Source organism: Camelina sativa, chromosome 9, assembly GCF_030686135.1.
Source record: "Camelina sativa cultivar CO46 ecotype springtype chromosome 9, ASM3068613v1".
In the NCBI taxonomy this organism is placed as follows: Eukaryota; Viridiplantae; Streptophyta; class Magnoliopsida; order Brassicales; family Brassicaceae; genus Camelina; species Camelina sativa.
In genome coordinates, this window is record NC_141888.1 from 3,916,826 (window position 1) to 3,936,566 (window position 19,741).

Below are 19,741 nucleotides of genomic sequence, written 5' to 3' on the forward strand. Positions count from 1 at the left end.
CTTACTCTAAAGTTTGACGTATTAAATTTAAAACTATATGTTGTCAAATATAATTAACTTAGTAGAAGCGGTCTTTCAAGATATCTTTTTTTTGCTAAGGTCTTTCAAGATATCTGACTAATGTAAAAACATGAAATTAGACTGATCAAAGTATTTAATTGGCAGCAAGGATGAATAAAGGACATAGTTTTTTTATTTATAAAAGAAACACGTGTAGAATATCCTTAGAATTATGTAAACTTTAGTTTTTAATTAATGCCGATTTAGCATTTAGCCATTCACAATATTCTTTTTATAAAACTACTTAAAAGAAGAAAATCAGTTAAATACAAAAGAGTGAAAGACCTTCCTCAAACTCATAGTACTAAACAACAAACTGAAGGTTAGGAAAATTTTTTATTTTTTGTAATTAAGAAACTTACACACACTAAGAGTTCAAATTAAATTAGTTAAACAAAGACTTTCGAAACGCACAAACTTTAAAGAAAAATTAAACAAAGACCTCACTCGGACAAAAAAAAAAAAAAAAAAGACCTCACACCATAAGTCAACAACGGGCAGAGCTTTGGAAAATCTTAATATTGGGCCCTAAAAGCTTTTTTAGTTAACAAAACAATGAAATTGGGCTTTATACTAGACCATCTTCAGTGGAAAATGATAGAAAAGACAACTGAAAATGTATTTTTTCTTTTCCTAAACGTGGGTTCGACGTAGGCGGCTAAGCTGTTTCCAACTTTTTCTTTTCCCATATTCCTCCGACCACTACTTGTCCTGCGCTCTATACACACTTGTGTTTTATTTTTCAACACTCTCTATTTGTCTGACAAGTAAATGATAGTGGTATAATAGAATAGATAGATGCTTTATGGTCGTCGATGGCTGATTGAATGTATTAGTCCACATGGTAAAATGTCTACATGTAAAACACCACGTGACACTAATAATACGACACCTGTGTTTGTGTGTGAATGAATGTAAACGATCCTTTTAGGTTTCTTTCTACGGGAAAAAAAACTTCGGAATGAAGTTGACCATCCATTTTCTATACACGTCAATTTGTCGACCCTTTTGTCTATTACTTATACTAATATATGTAGATTTAGAATAGTATGCAGAGAGTTTTTACTTGATTACTATTCTTTATTTTTTTTTGTCAACGACAGTTGAATAAATGTACTCAAATTAATATGTTGCCTTACATATAAAACGTTTTGTTGGAATCGTAATTAGTGGAGCAATTGTATACCACATACTGTTTAATTTGGTGTATGTGGTATACAAAGCTTTTTCTTACTTGTGCAATTGATTTGCATTGGTTTTTTTTCTTCACGTAGGGTAGGCAAATCACATGCATTCAGGCGTGCGTTCACTGTTTTCTTTTTTCTTCTCATATTTCTTACTTAAGTTTTCTTCTTAACAGACAAAAAGTTTAGTACTACTATAGAGTAATTAATAGTTTTATTTAAATATATAGACCCCAAAAAAAAGTAAATAATTTTCCAGCGATTTGACAGTGGCAGTATTATTGTAATTTGTAAATATAAAGGAGTAGTTCAGGCCATCCTTAATGGCAGAACACTTGCTGTGTTCTTACCCAATTCTATTAATAAAAAAAAGAATAATGGCCTTAGATCAAAAATTTCGATCTTAAGTTAGAACTGATCTAATGCCCAGTTCTAACTTATTTCCTGTCTTCTGATTGGTCGAAAAATTGAGAGAATGAAATCATTTCTCTCTGTGGTGGTGACCGATTTTTCATATTCTCGGCTTCTCCGAGCTCTCTCTTCGTTTCTACATCCCGCATCTCCCGTCTTCCGCCGCTGCAGCGTGCGTGTCTACACGGTGGTGCTTTCTCTGTCAATGGCTTAACTCTGACTCGTCGGAATCCGATTGTTTCGATTCGTCGATTCGTTCCTGTTCGTGCAATTGACTCGGACTCGGATCTCCCTCACGAGAATCAGCAGGTGAGGTTTTAACAAAATTTGAGCAAATTATTTCTTCCCGTTCTTGTTATGATTTCGTTGAATTTTGTTAATTTGGTTGTGTATGTTCTTTTTTATTATTGGTGTTTTTGATCTCTGAAAGGGATCTCCAGGTTTTGGTCCAATTGCCTCAGATCATCCTCAATTCCCAAAATCTCTTGGCCGGAAACAATACCGCCCTTTCTGCTGTTCCATGGCGGGTAACTCTTTACTCTTAAAATTATTTATACACAGATAAGTTTGGTTTAGTTTATGGAACTTTATAGAAAGGATTAAGGAAGAAGCATTCATTCTGTTTCTTGAGTGTGAAACTGAACATTTTTTAATACAGGGAATGTTGGTTGGTTTGTTAGGAAACCTTTCTTTGCTTTCTTATTTTGCAAAGAAGAAAGAAAAAGAAGCAGTTATAGTGCAAACGCTGGGAGTGGTCTCTACTCACATTGTGCTTGCTCAGCTCACAATGGCTGAAGCTATGCCTATGCAGTATTTTGTTGCTACTTCAGTTGTTATTACGATGGGTCTCATATTGAATTGTTTGTACTATTTCGGTAAGCTTAGCAAACCTTTGTGGCGATTGTGGGAAGACTTTATCACTATTGGTGGTCTCTCTGTTCTTCATGGGTGTTTTTGAATTCGAGAAGTTTGCAGCTGGAACTGAGGTATGAGCAACTAAACACACATAAACCCCAATCACCTTTATTATCAAAATCCATCCGTCTTCAACATGTCTCTTTGTTGACCAAAGAAACCCAACTTAACTAACCCGATCTCTCTTGTATTGTTTCACCATCAGGCTGTAGCAAAGCAGCTTGCAGAACTAAGCGGAAAGGGAGTAACCACAATCATTGGAGGAGGTGACTCTGTGGCTGCCGTCGAGAAGGTTGGTTTGGCTGACAAGATGAGTCACATCTCTACCGGTGGTGGTGCTAGTTTGGAGCTTCTTGAGAAACCTCACGTTGGATTTGATTTCTCTTTTGTGTTGTTATATGTATAACAAGTTGTTTTCATGGTTTTCACTATATATTTATTCTAAGAACACTATAATTAGTTTCCCCATTTTTTTATCTATGATCTTAACAATAGATCTTAGATTATTTTCACTATATATTTAATCTAAGAACACAAAAAAAAATTCTCCCATTAAGGATGCCCTCAAGACGAATGTGGGTGTGACAGTCAGTCACTAGCGATAAGAAAAAAAAGGCTGTGAACACGAAAAAAACAAATTGGAAATCACGAGTTCTTAACATTTTATATTTTATGAAATCGAAAGAAAAGGACACTTTTGATTTATATATTTATATTTGTTATTTCAATGATAAAAGTGGTTTAAACGTTTTAACGGATTGAATCGTAATGATCAATGAACCTTACGTGACACAAGAGTCGCAAAATTTGAAGGTGATATATAAACGAATTTGCAAATTATTAGAGTGATCAAGTTCATGACTTCATGTTATGTACTTAATTATGTTATTGATCAAATATTGTAACCCCATGTAAAAGATGAATATGTAACTTAACAGTTAACCCAAACCAAAAAAAGAACATTGACTTAAATGAAAAGTTCGAGTATGGGGAAAAAATTAAATTGATTGAGTTATTCGAAACAGATTTGAGTTGTGAATTATTCTCATTGTAATTACGTCCACTAAAGATGGGAAGAAGACTTGTGAATTATGATGGAAAAGTCCATCGGTTGGTAGCAACTAGCAAATGTGGGGAGATGTGACAATCCTCCACGTTCGAAATTGTTCTTCTTTGGCTCAATCAAGACATGGAAAAGTAAACTACCTCTTATGTAATTAATTAACCTCCCAAATTGTCAGATTAATTAGTGGATTTGAATTACACTCCTCGGTCTTTTTATAACATATTTTTTTGTCGAATCCATAATTAATGTTTTAAAATTAAAACTAGCAAGAGTCAAGTTAGAAAAATGAATTATCATATTAAGAATACAAGTATACAACACATCAAATACAATATGAGTAAAGTTACTTGTCAGTCAGTAGTCACTCTCTATTTTTGTATTTAAACTAAAAACGAATAGTTTATTATTTGTATTTTAATAATACAGTATTTCTCTACTTCACAGAGCCAAAGACCTACAGTGCAGTAGCAGTGACAAGTAGTTGTCATGTATTATTATTAAAATATATACATATTTTTTTGGGAAAAAAGGCAGTATTATCTTCACAAACTAAAAGCATTTTATATACCATCTGTCCATAATAAAATTCCAAAAATAGTATGTTTTGTTACCGTATGGTAAAAACCAATCTGAACATATAAAAAACAGTCATCGTCTTCCGTCGTTGAATTAAAAGAAGAACAAAAAGATAAAGGAAAAAAGATGGCTAACTACATGAAGTATTGGAGAATGCATGGTCACACATGCCAAGTATAATATTGTATCATCAACTACACGAAGTATATGTATTGCATGGCCACATGCATGAACTATATGACGTTATGTGGTTAACACCATAGACATACAATCCGGTACACCGGTCGAATGATTCCGGCAAAGACCGACATTGACTCCGGCGTTGACCAACATTGACCAAAAAAAATTGTGTTTTCTATTAAAAAACAAAATAATAAATTATTATATTAAATTATATATGGGTTTTTATGATTAGAAAACACATTCTATTCAATATCTAATTATTTCTATATCTCTAATGTATTCATTCTTATAATTAGTTACTTTTATTTTTGAAGCTAAACTAATAGTTAAATAAAATTATTAATAATTATTTTCAAGAAATATATATATATATATATATATAACATATGTAATTATTAATGATTTTATATATATAAATCTCTGATCATCATATTATTTAAAATTTTAAATACTACAAGAATCAATAAAATCAAATTCAACTATTTTCATTAGAAAATAATATGCAAAAGATTTGAGTATATGACTCTTTACTTTAAAATTTGCATGGTAAAGAGTATACAAAATTTTAGATACTCTTTGGTATAAAAAAAATTTACATACTCCTAATAACATGTAAACAATAACAAAAAAATTAACACTATTTACTTTTAATAGATAAAATATAATAATATATAATTATTTTCAATATATAATATAAGGGCATTTGCAAAAATCCTCTTATTCTATATCCTTTTGCAGACATATCCTAAAATCAAGATAAAATCTATTAATATCTTGAAAATAATTATTAATTATTTTTATTTAACTATTATTTTAGCTTTAAAAATAAAAATTAATTAATTATAAGAATAAATACATTAGAGATACCTAAGATATTTAGATATTGAATAGAATGTTTTCTAATCATGAAAATTCATAAATAATTTAATATAGTAATTTATTATTTTGTTTTTTCATAGAAAAAAATTAAAATAATTTTTTTCGGTCAATGTTGGTCAACGCCGGAGTCAACGTTGGTCTTAGCCGGAATTATTTGACCGGTGTACCGGATTGTATGTCTATGGTGTTGACCACATAACGTCATATAGTTTATGCATGTGGTCATGCAATACATATACTTCGTGTAGTTGAGGATACAATATTATACTTGGCATGTGTGACCATGCATTCTCCAATACTTCGTGTAGTTAGCCATCTTTTTTCTAAAGATAAAACAAAGAATTTAATTTTCATATACGTTTTTTTTTCCTTTTACGTTTAATGCTTTTATGAATTTTTTCTCGAGTAAAGATGTTATTAAATTTTTATTGAGATCTGTGTTTGAACAAAAAAGAAAAAAAAAAAAGAAGTAATTTTAACGTCTTTTTTATTTACTTAATTCATCGTTTTCTTAAATTTCTCATGAGTTACTTTTTTTTTATTTCCGACATAAATTAAAAGTTTTGTCTTTGGTAATAGAGAGAGAGAGGCCAGAAAAAATCTTGGCCATAGATTTATCATCTGTTTCCGATTCGTTTTGATTCTTACTTTATCTTCTTCTTCTTCTTCTTCTTTTTGAATCTTCTATCTATCTCTTCTCACTTTTCTTTTTCACTTTTGGGGAAGCTCAAAGAGCTGGGAGGAGTGAGAGAAAGAGAGAGAGAGAGAGTGAAGGTTCTATTGAAGTCGCCGGGATTGTTTTAAACCGGAGCTCCGACTACTCTTCTCTCTCTCTTCTACTGTTCTTTCTTCTTCGTCTTCTTTAATCACTTCATGCTCTGTTTTCGAGTGTTTCTCTTATTCATCAAACTGTTTCTACTGGCTCTCCTAGTGATTGATTTCATCGATTTCCATGCGTTTAAGGCCTAAAAGGTAACTGGGTTTGCTAAAGTTTGTTACTTTTTACGATTTTCATAATTGCTCTGTTCGAATCTTAAGTGGGTTGGTTTGTTTCATTTTCTTCTTCTGGTTATTGAATCAGGACTTGTTCTGGTGTAAACAATTTTGAAGGACGTTTCTTGTTCTTGTTCTTGAGATTTTGAGGCTTTTTTCGAATTTTGAGAGAGAGAAAAATTTAGGGTTTTTGAGGGGAGATTGGTTTTGAATTTTCGCACACCAAGTGTTTGATAAAATGGCTGAAAGAAAGAAACGGTCTTCTGTTCAAACCAATAAACCCTACAAAAAACCCATGAAGAAGAAGTCTTTGCAGCTAAATCACCTCCCTGGTTTATCTGAAGATTTGAAGACTATGAGAAAAATCCGTTTCGTTGTGAATGATCCTTACGCTACTGACTACTCATCAAGCGAAGAAGATGAAAGAGCTCAGAGAAGGAAACGTTACGTCTGTGAGATTGACCTTCCTTTCGCTCAAGCATCCGCTACTCAAGCTGAATCTCAAAACTCGTTTTGTCAGGAGAGTACTAATAATAATAATGGTGTAAGCAGAACCAAAACCAAAACTTCAGCTTGTAGCAAAAAGGTTTTAAGCAGCAAACCCACTAGTGTCTCCAAGCCTGTTGGTGTTAGGCAGAGGAAATGGGGTAAATGGGCTGCTGAGATTAGACATCCAATCACCAAAACAAGAACTTGGTTGGGTACTTACGAGACGCTTGAACAAGCAGCCAGTGCTTATGCTGCTAAGAAGCTTGAGTTTGATGCTTTGGCTGCAGCCACTTCAGCTGCTTCCTCTAATAATGTGTCTGAGAATGCTCTTTCGGATTCGAATATGTCTGGTTCTCTGATCTCAGCCACAGGGTCTAATGTTGAAGCTGTGTCAAGCAATAATCTTGACAAGAAGCTACTTGACTCGACCATCGATCAAGAAGCTGGTGAATCGAAGAAAGCGAGTTTTGGTTTTGATTTCGCGGATCTGCAGATTCCTGAAATGGGTTGCTTCATTGATGAGTCCTTGATCCCTAATGTGTGTGAGCTTGATTTTCTCTTAACTGAAGAGAACAACCAACTGTTGGATGATTACTGTGGGATAGATGATCTGGACATCATTGGTCTTGAGTGTGATGGTCCAAGCGAGCTTCCAGACTATGATTTCTCAGACGTGGACATCGATCTTGGTCTCATTGGTACCACCATTGACAAGTTTGGCTTCGTTGATCACATTGCAACAACTACTACCACCCCTCTTAATATCGCGTGCCCATAAGTTTTGCAGCTAGGTGTTACTATTAGCTATAGGAGCAAAAGTAAAAAAAGCTCTTTGTTACTCGGTTTTGTCGTTAAGTTATTACAGTATAGCAGAGGCAGTTAATCTCAGGGGAAGCAAAAAACCCCTTACAGATAGAAGCAGATGCAGTTTTGTGTGTTGGTGTTACTAAAGAAAGTTTTGTTGACATAATGGTTTTTTGATATTGTGGAGAAGATAGAGAGTGGTGAGAACGAAATTGTAAGCTCAGGTGAAAAGCCTTTTAGATGTATTCTATTTCGTAAGCTCTCTCGATCTTTGTAAGTTTTGCCTATTGAGAGTTATTGATATATGTATGTGAAAACTACTTTATTGTTTTCTGCTACATGCATAGAACTATAGAAGGTTTCTACTTAAGACTTAAGAGGATATAAACTGAAGTGGTTGTCTAAGTGAAATGTAAAGCCTTTTGTGTGGGTTTAGGCTTATCTTCTTTTGAATTATATCAATAAAGTTTTCTTAAAAAGTTCGACATAAGAAAACAAGTGCATATGGTCCAAAGTATATGTGAACAACAGAGAGGTTAATGGGTTTGGTTGATGGTAACAGTAGCACCAATGATCACCTCTCTAATTGCGTTGGTTCTTTTATCATTTCAAATATAACATTTTTTGTTATTATCTTGTTTTCTTTAAAGCAAACCTTTGCGTATATTACAAGTCTTGCCAAAATTTTCAAACTTCTTCCATCTTTAATTAAAGATTATAATTTGAACTGTTTTTAGTCAATTCAGTTCTTTTGTTTGTGTCAAGCTATCTCTCAATTTCAGACTGTAGCTCCATTTGGATTTTATTAGTTTCGTTTATGGATATATATTGAACGTGCATATTATCATTTTTTTTTTTGAAGAATTAAAATGAATTCTTAAGATGATGACAGAAAAATAAAATGAATTCTTAAGACTTCTACTTTTCTTTGGAGATTTGAGATTTAACATGCTCGAAGTCGATGTATAATTTTGATTTTTATTAAGTGGCTATTTGTGGTTGTCATTATCATTCAATAGAAATTCTTATGAAGTCGTGGAAGTTAGTGATTTCGACTAAAGTCTAAATGATTTGAAAAAAAAAAAAAATTGTTATTACATCCAACAGTCAGCTACATAGTTACTTCTGGATAGATCATTTGCTAACCACGTCCATTATATATATATATATATATAGTATAACTTATTCCAAAAAAAAAATGATCCAAGATGTTAAAGAAAAAATAAATCGATCTGTTCTGAGATGGAAGAAGAACAATAGGTTTTGTAGGTTACTGTAAGCCCAAGGCGCTCAAATTACAAATTGGTTTTCTTTATCGGGCTAGTGAGCTATACAATAGTCCAGTGCCAATAGAGGACTATATAAGGCTAACATTTACATACACATTGTTTACCTTAGGATGTTAATGTTGTGAGTCTACTATAAACTTTTCAATAGCAAGTTTATTTTACTAATAATATTTTTACATAACAGTCCAAGTTCTACAGCCACAACTTATTGGTAATTTGTATCGGTTTTAACTGTTCTAGTATCGCTTAGCGTTTACTTTACTAGCTAAAAAAATTATACCGTTTTATGTTACCAAAACCGTAAGTATGTGAATAATATTTATGATTTCCTTTAGTATTAGATTTCAGGAAAAGGAAATAATTATTTCTTACGCAATAATATAAGTTGTCGAGAAAGATGACTAAAATATATTCTATAGCATTTCAGATTAATTCATGTCGAAGGTAATTGCATATGTTGTACGTTGTAACCTCAACGACCACAACGAACGACCAAACCCTTTTTTACCGCCGTTGAGTCTACGATGATGCTAACTTGTAATCATATTATAAGAATGGTTGAACAAACCTTAAGCTACTTGTGTACAATGTCTCAATAATTTACTACCAATTCAAAAATGTGTCAGGATTCGTCAAAAATGTAATTGACAATATTAAAAGATTCAGATAAAAATATGGTTTTATTTTAAAAATGTTGGGCCAACAGCGGTGAAAACCATTCCACATACAAGTACCACATATGCTTTGCTTCAAAGTCAAGGCACAAGAAACGTGCATCGTTGACCCACCAAACAATACCATGCCGGAGACTTATAGTTCAATTTCAACATTCAAAGATCGAAATAGAGAAATGAAAATTAGGTTAGGCTCTCAAGATTTATTCTTATAAAAAGACGAGAAGAATCACATACAAAAATTAAACTTTTTGAGAAAAATTGAAGCAAGTCGCAATTCTTATAAAAACTATATTGTAAAAAATGTTTTAAAATAAAAAGGAGAATGTGAAAACATTCTATTCGATTGGTATTTTATAAATTTATAACTAAAAAAATTCTCTTACAAATACTTTAAGAATGAACTTTGATAGTTTGGCTATGACTTTAAGATATACCTTTCACATGACAAAACGTATTGTAGCTTTGACAACAACTAAGACCAACTTTTCTGCACATGTTAATGTTATCGGTCTCTATTAAATTCTACTTCATAATTTTTTTTTTTAAATACAATTGTTTTCTTTCATGCCTGCATTTACGGCTACATCTTTGCCACACCTGCTAACTAATCTTGGTCGATACAAAATTAATGTTTAGATCCTTTTCATATTTTGTAATGCCACGTATAAACATATATGTAAACAACATAATAAATTCCATTTCATGATATATATATATTTTTTTTCCATTTCATGAGATTTAATACTCGTTTCTCGAGTAGCTCTTTATCTTAGACAAAACAAAATGTTATTACTTTTACGTTAATGAACTTAATTAGGTAACGAATTGTGAAAACTCGAAACTCTAAAAAAACAATACATAATTAAAGTGTGAGCCAAGAAACGTATAGGGTTTCACTGGTAAGGGTATACCGCTTTGATAAATTAATAATCATCAAAATGCTATTTATAATGAACCTTTAAATTTTAGCGATAAAGGAAGAAAAAAACTATACTTTCAATTTTCTGATATTGTTTTCTCGTAATGATATTTTGTAATTTTAAGCTAATTTTTTACTGTTTCTTTTACATACTAAAAATTAGTATCTACAATTTTCTTTTAGTAACTAAATGTGAGTTAGATAATTGAATTTAGTAGGTAAAATGATGAAAATTAAGTTGATGTACGCATGTTTAATGTGTTTTCGGTAGAAAAAAATACGTAAGAAATTTCTGTATTTGTTTGACGGTGGAAAATAAAGGAATTAATTAAAATTTTCCGTCGGCAAAGTTTGAAGTTAGGAATAATATTTATTATTATTACAGATTAGAGAAACGCGTCAACACAAAAAGATTATATTCTGAAGAAGAAAAGAGTTATATATATTATTTATTACATATAGTGGGCCTAGGCCAAGCCCATTATCCAAACATATAAAGAGTAGAGCGAAACATGAAGCATCCGTTGTGGTTTTGATAGGGATAAAAAAAAGACACAAACGCGGCGTTGTTTTTTTCCGACAAGAAAAAAGATTCAAAATTTTCTCGGGAGAAGGTTTTGTCTGAATCATTTCTTTCGAGAAGTTTTGAGTTTTTCCTTTTGAAAAAATGGGTTTAGAGAAAAAATCTGCATTGTTGGAAGATTTGATTAAGCAATGCGGTGGTTGTGCGGTGGTCGACGGTGGTTTTGCTACCCAGCTTGAGATTCACGGCGCCGCTATTAATGACCCTTTGTGGAGTGCTGTTTCTCTCATCAAGAATCCTGAACTCATCAAAAGGGTTTGTAAAATTTTCGATTGTTTTTTTTTTTTCTCGTTTCCAAATTTTTGATTTTACCCCTAATTTTGAAAAGTTGTGGTTTTTAGGGTTTGCTATAAAGATTACAAAGCTTGAAACTTTTTTGATTCTCTTATTGTTAAAATTGAAATTTGAGATTTTGGGTTCAAGTGATTATTAGTGTAAACGCAGATCTCTGTTATTTTTTCCCAATAAGTTCGAGAACTTTTAGTTTCTGGGGTCTGAAGATTTGGATAATAATGGATAAAAGTTTGGTGATAATTTTGAATATAGGTTCACATGGAATACTTGGAAGCTGGTGCAGACATTGTGGTTACTTCATCTTATCAGGTAATGACAAGCAACCCTAATTTTTATATTTATTTTCATTCTCTTTCTTGTTTGACAATCTATCTGATGAGTAATTTCTATTGAGTAAAAGATTATGACGACAGAAAGTTCAAGATTTGTAGACTCACAACTTAAAAAAAAAGATACTTTTCTTCAAGATTGAACCTTTTTGATGTTGTAAAGATTACGAAAGTTAGGATTTTTAATTAGTTAAAATATATAGTCTGACTTCAGTTTGAAAGTTTTCATTTTTGGCTTACGGGGTTTGTTTACTTTTACAGGCTACTATCCCGGGGTTTGTTTCGAGAGGTTTATCGACGGAAGAGAGCGAGTCTTTGCTACAGAAGAGTGTAAAGTTAGCTGTTGAAGCTCGTGACAAGTTCTGGGACAAAGTGAGCAAAATTACAGAACATAGCTATAACAGAGCTCTTGTAGCTGCTTCTATTGGAAGCTATGGAGCTTATCTTGCTGATGGCTCTGAGTACAGGTACTCTTTTTAAGAGTAGATTGTGATATTGGTTTTGAGAAGTTACGTTATAGATGATTTGAATCGTAATAGTTAGTTAATGTTTGTCCAATATTCTTCTTGCAGTGGAAACTATGGTGAGAATGTGAATTTGGATAAACTAAAAGACTTTCACAGGAGAAGACTTCAAGTCTTAGTGGAAGCTGGTCCTGATCTTCTTGCCTTTGAAACCATACCGAATAAACTCGAGGCTCAGGTTTGCTTTTTGTCCACTGAAAAGATTGTTTCTTACAAAAATGTTGCTATCAGTCTCTCTCTCTCTTTAATATTTGCAAGTCTCTCTTCAAATTCTCAGGCGTGCGTTGAGCTTCTGGAGGAAGAGAATGTAGAAATCCCAGCATGGATCTGCTTCACATCTGTAGATGGTGAGAAAGCTCCATCAGGTGAGAGCTTTGAGGAATGCCTCGAACCTCTTAACAAAAGCAACAATATATATGCTGTTGGCATTAACTGTGCGCCTCCTCAATTCATCGAAAGTCTTATTTCCAAATTCGCCAAGGCAAGTAGTAGTAGTTGTTGAAACTTCTCTGGTTGAGACTGTATAGCAAAGTAACATTGAGAATCTTACTTTCTATGTTATTTTCTTTCTTTTCAGCTGACCAACAAGGCTATCGTTGTTTACCCGAATAGTGGAGAGGTTTGGGATGGAAAAGCCAAACAATGGCTGGTATGTTGTTTTCTCACTTATTTGTATCTAATTTCAAAACTAAAATGTATTCGTAGAAGACATATCAGTATGAGTTAATCACAGCAGCAGCCATGGAAATGCTTACTACAGTGATGATTTCAGTCAAAAGGGTCAAACTGCGTCTGAGCAACCCATCTGATTCTTGATTGAATGGAAAAAAAAGTTTAAGTCTTTAGTATGATCTATATAAATCTGACTGTTCTGTGCTGATTTTGTGTGAATTTGGCAGCCATCACAATGCTTTGGTGATGATGAATTTGAGATGTTTGCCACGAAATGGCGTGACCTTGGAGCTAAACTCATAGGAGGATGTTGCAGGACTACACCTTCAACCATTAAAGCTATCTCCAGAGATTTGAAAAGAAGATGAGTTTTTCTGAGAAGAAGATTAAAGATTCTTTCAAACTTGTTAACTAGCTTAATACCTTGACCATTTGTTAGGGCTATCTATCAGTGTTCTTGTTGTTCAAGTTTTCTTTGTTGTCTGATTATATGCATCGGTAAACTAGGCCTTGGGCTTTTTATATGTAAAAGCCCATAGTTGTCTTTTTATTATTAGTTATCAAAATTGCCCGATTTGAATTTTTAATCCAGCAGAAGCTGCAGAACAATTTAATTAACAAAGTTTTTAGAAAGTGATTATGCTGTTGATGAAACCACCAATATCAGAAGCATAACCAACGACATATGGTAACGAATTATTTACAGTTTTGCACCATATAACTATATATATGACCCATTTCGGCACAACATATATTTTGCCTATGTAATAATTTGTTTTTCAAATGTATACCGATTTTGTAGTCAAGATTTATGTCAGCAAAATTGTTTAGTGTATATCTAAAATAAATAATGTATATTATGTCAGCAAAATTGTTTGGTGTATAGCTAAAATAAATAATATGTTTACTTATACGATCATTTGAAAATAAAAAAGATTAGGGAATATGCACTAGATACCACAATTTTCAAAAGTATTTAAGAAACTACCATAGGACCCACAATGCATTCTCTCTCTTTATGTACAATTACTTTTATACCCATTATATATATTACATGTTATTTGTTTAAATATTATGTAATTTTTGTTTTGTGAACGAAATTATATATCGGTTTGGGTTCACAAATGAAATGGTTAGGATTTAAATTTTATAATTAGAATGAAATTATATGTCGGTTTGGGTTCATAAATGAGATGATTAGGGTTTAGATTTTACAATTAGAACGAAATTATATATCGGTTTGGGTCCACAAATGAAATGGTTAGGGTTTCTATTTTACAATTAGAACGAAATTATATGTCAGTTTGGGTTCACAAATAAGATGGTTAGGATTTAGATTTTACAATTAGAACGAAATTATATGTCGGTTTGGGTTCACAAATAAGATGGTTAGGATTTAGATTTTACAATTAAAACAAAATTATATGTCGGTTTGGGTTCACAAATGAGATGGTTAGGGTTTAGATTTTACAATTAAAACGAAATTAGATGGTTAGGGTTTAGATTTTACAATTAAAACGAGATTATTTGTCGGTTTGAGTTTACAATTAAACGTTATTTAGTTCAATATAACATGTAAAATATAAATATTACATGCTATTTTAAAAAATCACACCAAATATTTCACTCTTTCTATCTAACACTAAAACAGAAAAGGGTGATTATGTCTTTTCACTCAAAAAAAACATGGACCCTATGCTATTTTCCAATGAAAAAATGTTGTTGTGGTATTCTCTTAAATAACTATCAAAATTGTGGTATTCTCCTAATTAACCCAAAAGATTATTAAGATAGATACAAAAATCAGTAAAGATTAATGGTTTGTAAACAAATTATGTCATCTAATATTTTAGATCCACCAAGGTTGTAAGCACTTTTTATTAATCATCTGATGATGATCCATCAATTATTACATACAAAGACGAACACAATCCGTTTAAAGGCTGGGATATAAAGTGTGTGCTTGGCACAAATGAGTGACCAACAATTTCAACACATTTGGATAAAATCAATATGATAAAAAAAAGTTTTTTTTTTTAAATTTTTTTTGTCTTTGATTTCTAAACAAGCAAATGTTAAAAAGGATAAATTAGCATGACTTGTTCCTACCGAATTGCACTGCATTACTTATGTAGATAATATTTCTCAAAATTGGTTTATTTGAGTCAATTCGTTATAGTTGTTAACCAAAAAAAATTAACATTTAATCCATATATTTAATTTTAAATAAACAAAAACTAAATTGTACAAATTTAAATGTATAAATGAGGTATACATTATATTTAGAGTTACTATTTTTTTTACAAAGATATAATTTTGTAATATGCATAATTTGATATGAAAGAAAATAATAATATCTTTTGATTATTGTGAAAAAGGTTATGATTCACCAAAATTCAAAAAAGAAAATTAAACAAATAGTATTCATATTTATTATACATCAAGATTTTTTATATGAACAGAAAAAACAAATTACTAACCGTACATCATGTGAAACAAAACATTTTAACGTTTAAGGTAAGACAATACAATACTTACATAAAACTTTGAGATATCGACCGACTCTATACCCTTTATTAGTAGTTCAAGGAAATAATATAGTTGTACTATAACCAATATGTTAATAAAAACCAGATATTTTTCTTGTTATAGGGGGTTAAAGTTTCATATAATTATTATTTTTAAAACCAATTAACTTATAAGGATATATAAATCTGTAAATGTCAAAAACTTATATCATCATACAAGATATTGTGGCTAACATTACTGTATAAATGAAGATCACAACCAAAAATTATGGCTAAATACTAGTATTACATTTATTATAAAAATATAAAATATATTATTGCACACTTGCATAATACATTTGTTGTCGTAAACCTGTTTCTTATTTTTTTTGGTAATAATCAGAGCTTCTCTATATTTCATATGAAAAAATTTATCAATGTGTTATCTCTCTAAATGTATTTAGAAACTACTGTTAGAATTCAGAAATGAGCATTTGAAAGAGTCAAAGAGATTCTAAAATCCAAACAGAAAGGGACAAAGAGAAGACATGAAAACGTCTTCGCCGCATATTACGTGGCGCTTCAAACATTGGGTTACTCTGTTTCTCATAAAACACCCAAATTCGAGACCTCTTTTTCCTAAACTTTATTCTGCAAAACATTTTAGTTAGCTTTCATTTTTTATATTTAAATGCTTGACTTCGTGCTTGACTAAACTAGAATACAATAATCAAGTGGAATTAAAATGGAAGAATTTCGAAAACTACAAGTCTTACCCTTACATTACAAAACGAATGCATAGTTTTTACCCAAAAAATGAATGCATAGGACTTGTTTTGACCAATGGTTTGAGGAAACGGTAAGTAAAACTAAAAATCAACTCTTGTTGCTAAAAAAATTATCTGTTTATAATACCTAAAATTACTATAAAATATTTAATTTAAAAATTTCTGAAAATTTTATGCTAAAAGTATTACAAATATATTGGGTGATTAACATGGGAATAGATAAATTAAGCATGACTGTTTATCGACACCATTTCTCTCTTAAATAAATAGCTATTGCCTAAACCTGATTACTCGTGGGGTTTAACATAAACAAGTTTACGTATTATTTTAGATAAAATCTCGTAAGCTTTTAGTAGGTCTCGTGGATTTCAGTTTTACTTATTTCCATAAAACTTTTAATTTTGGACATTGTAATCGATTACAACTTTACAAGTTGTCCCCGTTTGATTTTATTAAGAATTTGTACGGTGGAGTTAAAAAATATTATGTGAAGTGTAAAAGAATAATTCCAAACGCTACCGTCCATACCATTTCTTTTATTTATATGTTTTTTTTTTATCATTTTGTGACTGTCAAAAAAATCCAGATGTCTCGTCTCACTAACTTCGCATCTAGTCTGCAAATCCCAATGGTAATTAACCCTTTTCTTTTTTTTACCTTACGTTAATCAATCGATTTATAGAATTATCTGTGATCGGTAGACAAATGTGTGCATCAGAATGATTTGATCTTTACCAAAAAAAAAAAAAAGAACTAATGCCATAATGATTTTACGTAAAATTTTGTGTTTCCCTTTATCCTATTTACCGAGTGACCTAATACAATATATATATATATATATATGTATATATATGTATATATATGCTCATGTTTATTATTTAAGTTCAAATTTCATATTTTTTTTTCAGTAATTAAATCAAAAAATATATGTGGCAGAAATGTAAAAAATTCGGTTTCAAAATTTACTGTTTACATTGGAATTATAGAACTGCATTTAACCATTAAAAAAAACTCTAATACTTAAACATATATATTTATTTAGGTAGGGTATTCAGAAAGAATAAAAACAGGTCTATAGTTATTAATCAGACAAATTTGACTCTAGAGCCTTTTAGGTTGGGGAAAAAGGAAAAGCTTTTGGATTGGGTCAGTGGTAAAAGCAAACAGCTTTTTGTGACATATATATAATATAATACATTACGGTCAGCAGCATTACACTTCCTGCTGGAGCAAGTCAACCGATCTGATGGCTGCTAAACATCTTTCCATGCATAATTTTGCATTTTGCTCCCCAAATTTTCTTGCGGTGGTTTACTTTTGATTATCGTTGCAAATAAGTGCATATACTGTATATAAGTAACACATTTTGAAGTTATATTATCCTTGACTATGCAATTGAATATAGTTAACTTGAGTATGATCCGTGAATATTTATATGATATAGAATCTCCCGCGGTTTGGTGAAAAATATAAGAATGTATAAAAACATATTAAATCACACAAACATTCTGATATACCAAAACCATCTCTCTCTCTCTATATCCATCAATGTCATAGATTTACTGTTTACCACATACTGTATATACAACTATAAAATATCTATGAATGTGTAATAATTGGAACATAGTTTTAACCAATGATATTTATATAGTATTAATCTGATTCGCTGGTAATGAATTTAATATCATCAGAGGTGACGAGTACCAAGAAGAAATGATCAGAAATACTTATTTTAAATTCAGGACCCTGTCTTAAAATGTAAACAACAAAATATTAGGGTTTTATATTCTTCCTCTTCTTAATTAATAGTATTTGCAGAATCAAAATGTAGAAAGCAGTATAAAATTTATACTATAAACTATAATATTGCAAAGGAAAAATTAATTATATATATGAAATGTTTATAGATCAGTGTTTAAAATCTCCAAAATACCCTCGTTTTTCCCTTACATAAACAAGAAAAACGTGGGTATTTTGGGTAAAATACACTAGTTGATTGATCATTAACAAAAACAAGAAGAAAATAAAGATATAATGAAAGAAAAGAAAAAAAACATCAAGAAACTGCTTCTACTAGTTATGCAGAGGATCCGGACAACTTGGTACCATTCTTTTACTGTCACTGATCCCTTTTCCGACAAAAGAATCCACCGGAGAAAGTTTTCCGGCGCCGAAGTACTTCTTCATTAGATCTTCTTGTATCTTAGCCGGAGCCGGAGTTTCTAGAGATACCCGAATTGCCCCTACCCGTGAATATACACAGAAGAGATGGAGTAGAGAAGAAAGCAAGATCACCATTAGTAGAGTAGTAGTCAAGGAGCTTCTCCATTCTCGAGCATGAGTCATATCCCAAACATAAAAAACCCTAACATAAACATAAAGTTGTCTTCTTGATTAAACCCTAATCATCAATATTTCTCTCTTTCTCTCTGTCTTCTCTTCTCTGGGTTAGATCTATCTTTTGTGACTGTTTCTGAATTTGAGAGAGAGAGAGAGAGAAAGGGAGAAAGAGAGATTGTAGTTTTGTTTTGTGAGAAGAGGAGTGGCTTTCATGCAAATTTGAATGGCCCACGTGAATGGGTATATATAAATACAAGACAAGATCTGAGTATTTATTAATTTAGATTTTTTTTTTAGTTCTATTATTACTAGTACATATTTCACATATCTAATTATGATTAACAGTGGTATAGTACTATTATTGGTGTTTGTGTAAATATTATTTAAGCCAGTACGAGCATATGTAAATTATTGATTATTTCAAACAGATTTGTCTCTTATATTATGGAATTTTTCAAGAATTACATATCTTTGTTTTGTAATTTTTGTATTGGTTCTTTAGACATAAGGGAAAACATAAATTTGAAGAAACCAATAAATGCATCACCCACCAACGTACTTACCCATTTTTGGAATGAATTTCAAATTGTTGTCGTTTTGGAGTTTGCTTTGCTATTTGCATAGGGGTAGAATATATAGGTTAACTTTAGAACAATATTGATGTAATAATATATAAGTGCAGTTATACACGAAACTGTGAATTTAGTAGGTTTGAATGTGGATCACTGGATCTTGAATATAAGAAAGAAATTGTGTCACCATTATCTTTTTTGATACATGACGAGAACATTCTTGACTAATTAAAACTAATAACAGTATTATTGTATTGTTTACGACCTACTTGGTGTTACAAAAAATAAAATATACCAACAACGAAAAAGTTTTATAGTATATTATAACGTAAGCTTCTTGTATTTATTGAGAAAAATTCTGGAGAAATGTGACGTAAGGAAATAGTGATTACGTTTGGTAATGTTCAATACAACACAAAAATATAATGATGAGTTTGGATTGTTTGAGAAGAGTTTGGAAAAAGGGTGTCGTTTCATTAACTGCACTTTGCCGTTTTGTGTTTGTTTTGTTCATCTCTTTCTCCTTTTTTACTTTCGTCTCTTCTTCTTGCCTTGTTCCGCATCTTCCTCTTCGTGTCAGAATTATGCAAGATCCCATCATTATCAGTATGTGATACCAAAATCTTTTTTGTAATGCTTCAGACAAAGAATTATATAATTATGGATATATCATCATAACGTATATGT

The 19,741-nt window shown here is 31.2% G+C and overlaps 2 protein-coding genes and 2 pseudogenes across 2 annotated transcripts; 3 read left to right on the plus strand and 1 right to left on the minus strand.

Moving 5' to 3' along the window:
- The first annotated feature begins 831 nt into the window (after nt 1-831).
- LOC104710368 (maltose excess protein 1, chloroplastic-like) lies at nt 832-2,833 on the plus strand (annotated as a pseudogene).
- Nucleotides 2,834-5,796: 2,963 nt separating this feature from the next.
- Nucleotides 5,797-7,891, plus strand: LOC104710369 (ethylene-responsive transcription factor ERF119). The gene is made up of 2 exons (XM_010426947.3): nt 5,797-6,246; nt 6,356-7,891. Exon 2 carries the CDS (start codon nt 6,506-6,508, stop codon nt 7,532-7,534), a length of 1,029 nt encoding a protein of 342 aa, XP_010425249.1. The 5' UTR covers nt 5,797-6,246; nt 6,356-6,505; the 3' UTR covers nt 7,535-7,891.
- Nucleotides 7,892-10,843: 2,952 nt separating this feature from the next.
- LOC104710370 (homocysteine S-methyltransferase 1) lies at nt 10,844-13,480 on the plus strand. The gene is made up of 7 exons (XM_010426948.2): nt 10,844-11,283; nt 11,575-11,631; nt 11,913-12,118; nt 12,224-12,353; nt 12,453-12,656; nt 12,753-12,824; nt 13,075-13,480. The coding sequence occupies exons 1-7, from the start codon at nt 11,113-11,115 to the stop codon at nt 13,213-13,215; spliced, it is 981 nt and encodes a 326-aa protein (XP_010425250.1). The 5' UTR covers nt 10,844-11,112; the 3' UTR covers nt 13,216-13,480.
- Nucleotides 13,481-18,008: 4,528 nt separating this feature from the next.
- Nucleotides 18,009-18,685, minus strand: LOC109126541 (CLAVATA3/ESR (CLE)-related protein 27 pseudogene; annotated as a pseudogene).
- Nucleotides 18,686-19,741: the final 1,056 nt, after the last annotated feature.

Coding starts and splice junctions, on each gene's coding strand:
- LOC104710369 (XM_010426947.3), top strand. CDS start 6,506: ATGGCTGAAAGAAAGAAACGGTCTTCTGTTCAAACCAATAAACCCTAC.
- LOC104710370 (XM_010426948.2), top strand. CDS start 11,113: ATGGGTTTAGAGAAAAAATCTGCATTGTTGGAAGATTTGATTAAGCAA. Junction 11,284..11,574: donor ATCCTGAACTCATCAAAAGG/GTTTGTAAAATT, acceptor TTTTGAATATAG/GTTCACATGGAATACTTGGA. Junction 12,354..12,452: donor CGAATAAACTCGAGGCTCAG/GTTTGCTTTTTG, acceptor TCAAATTCTCAG/GCGTGCGTTGAGCTTCTGGA.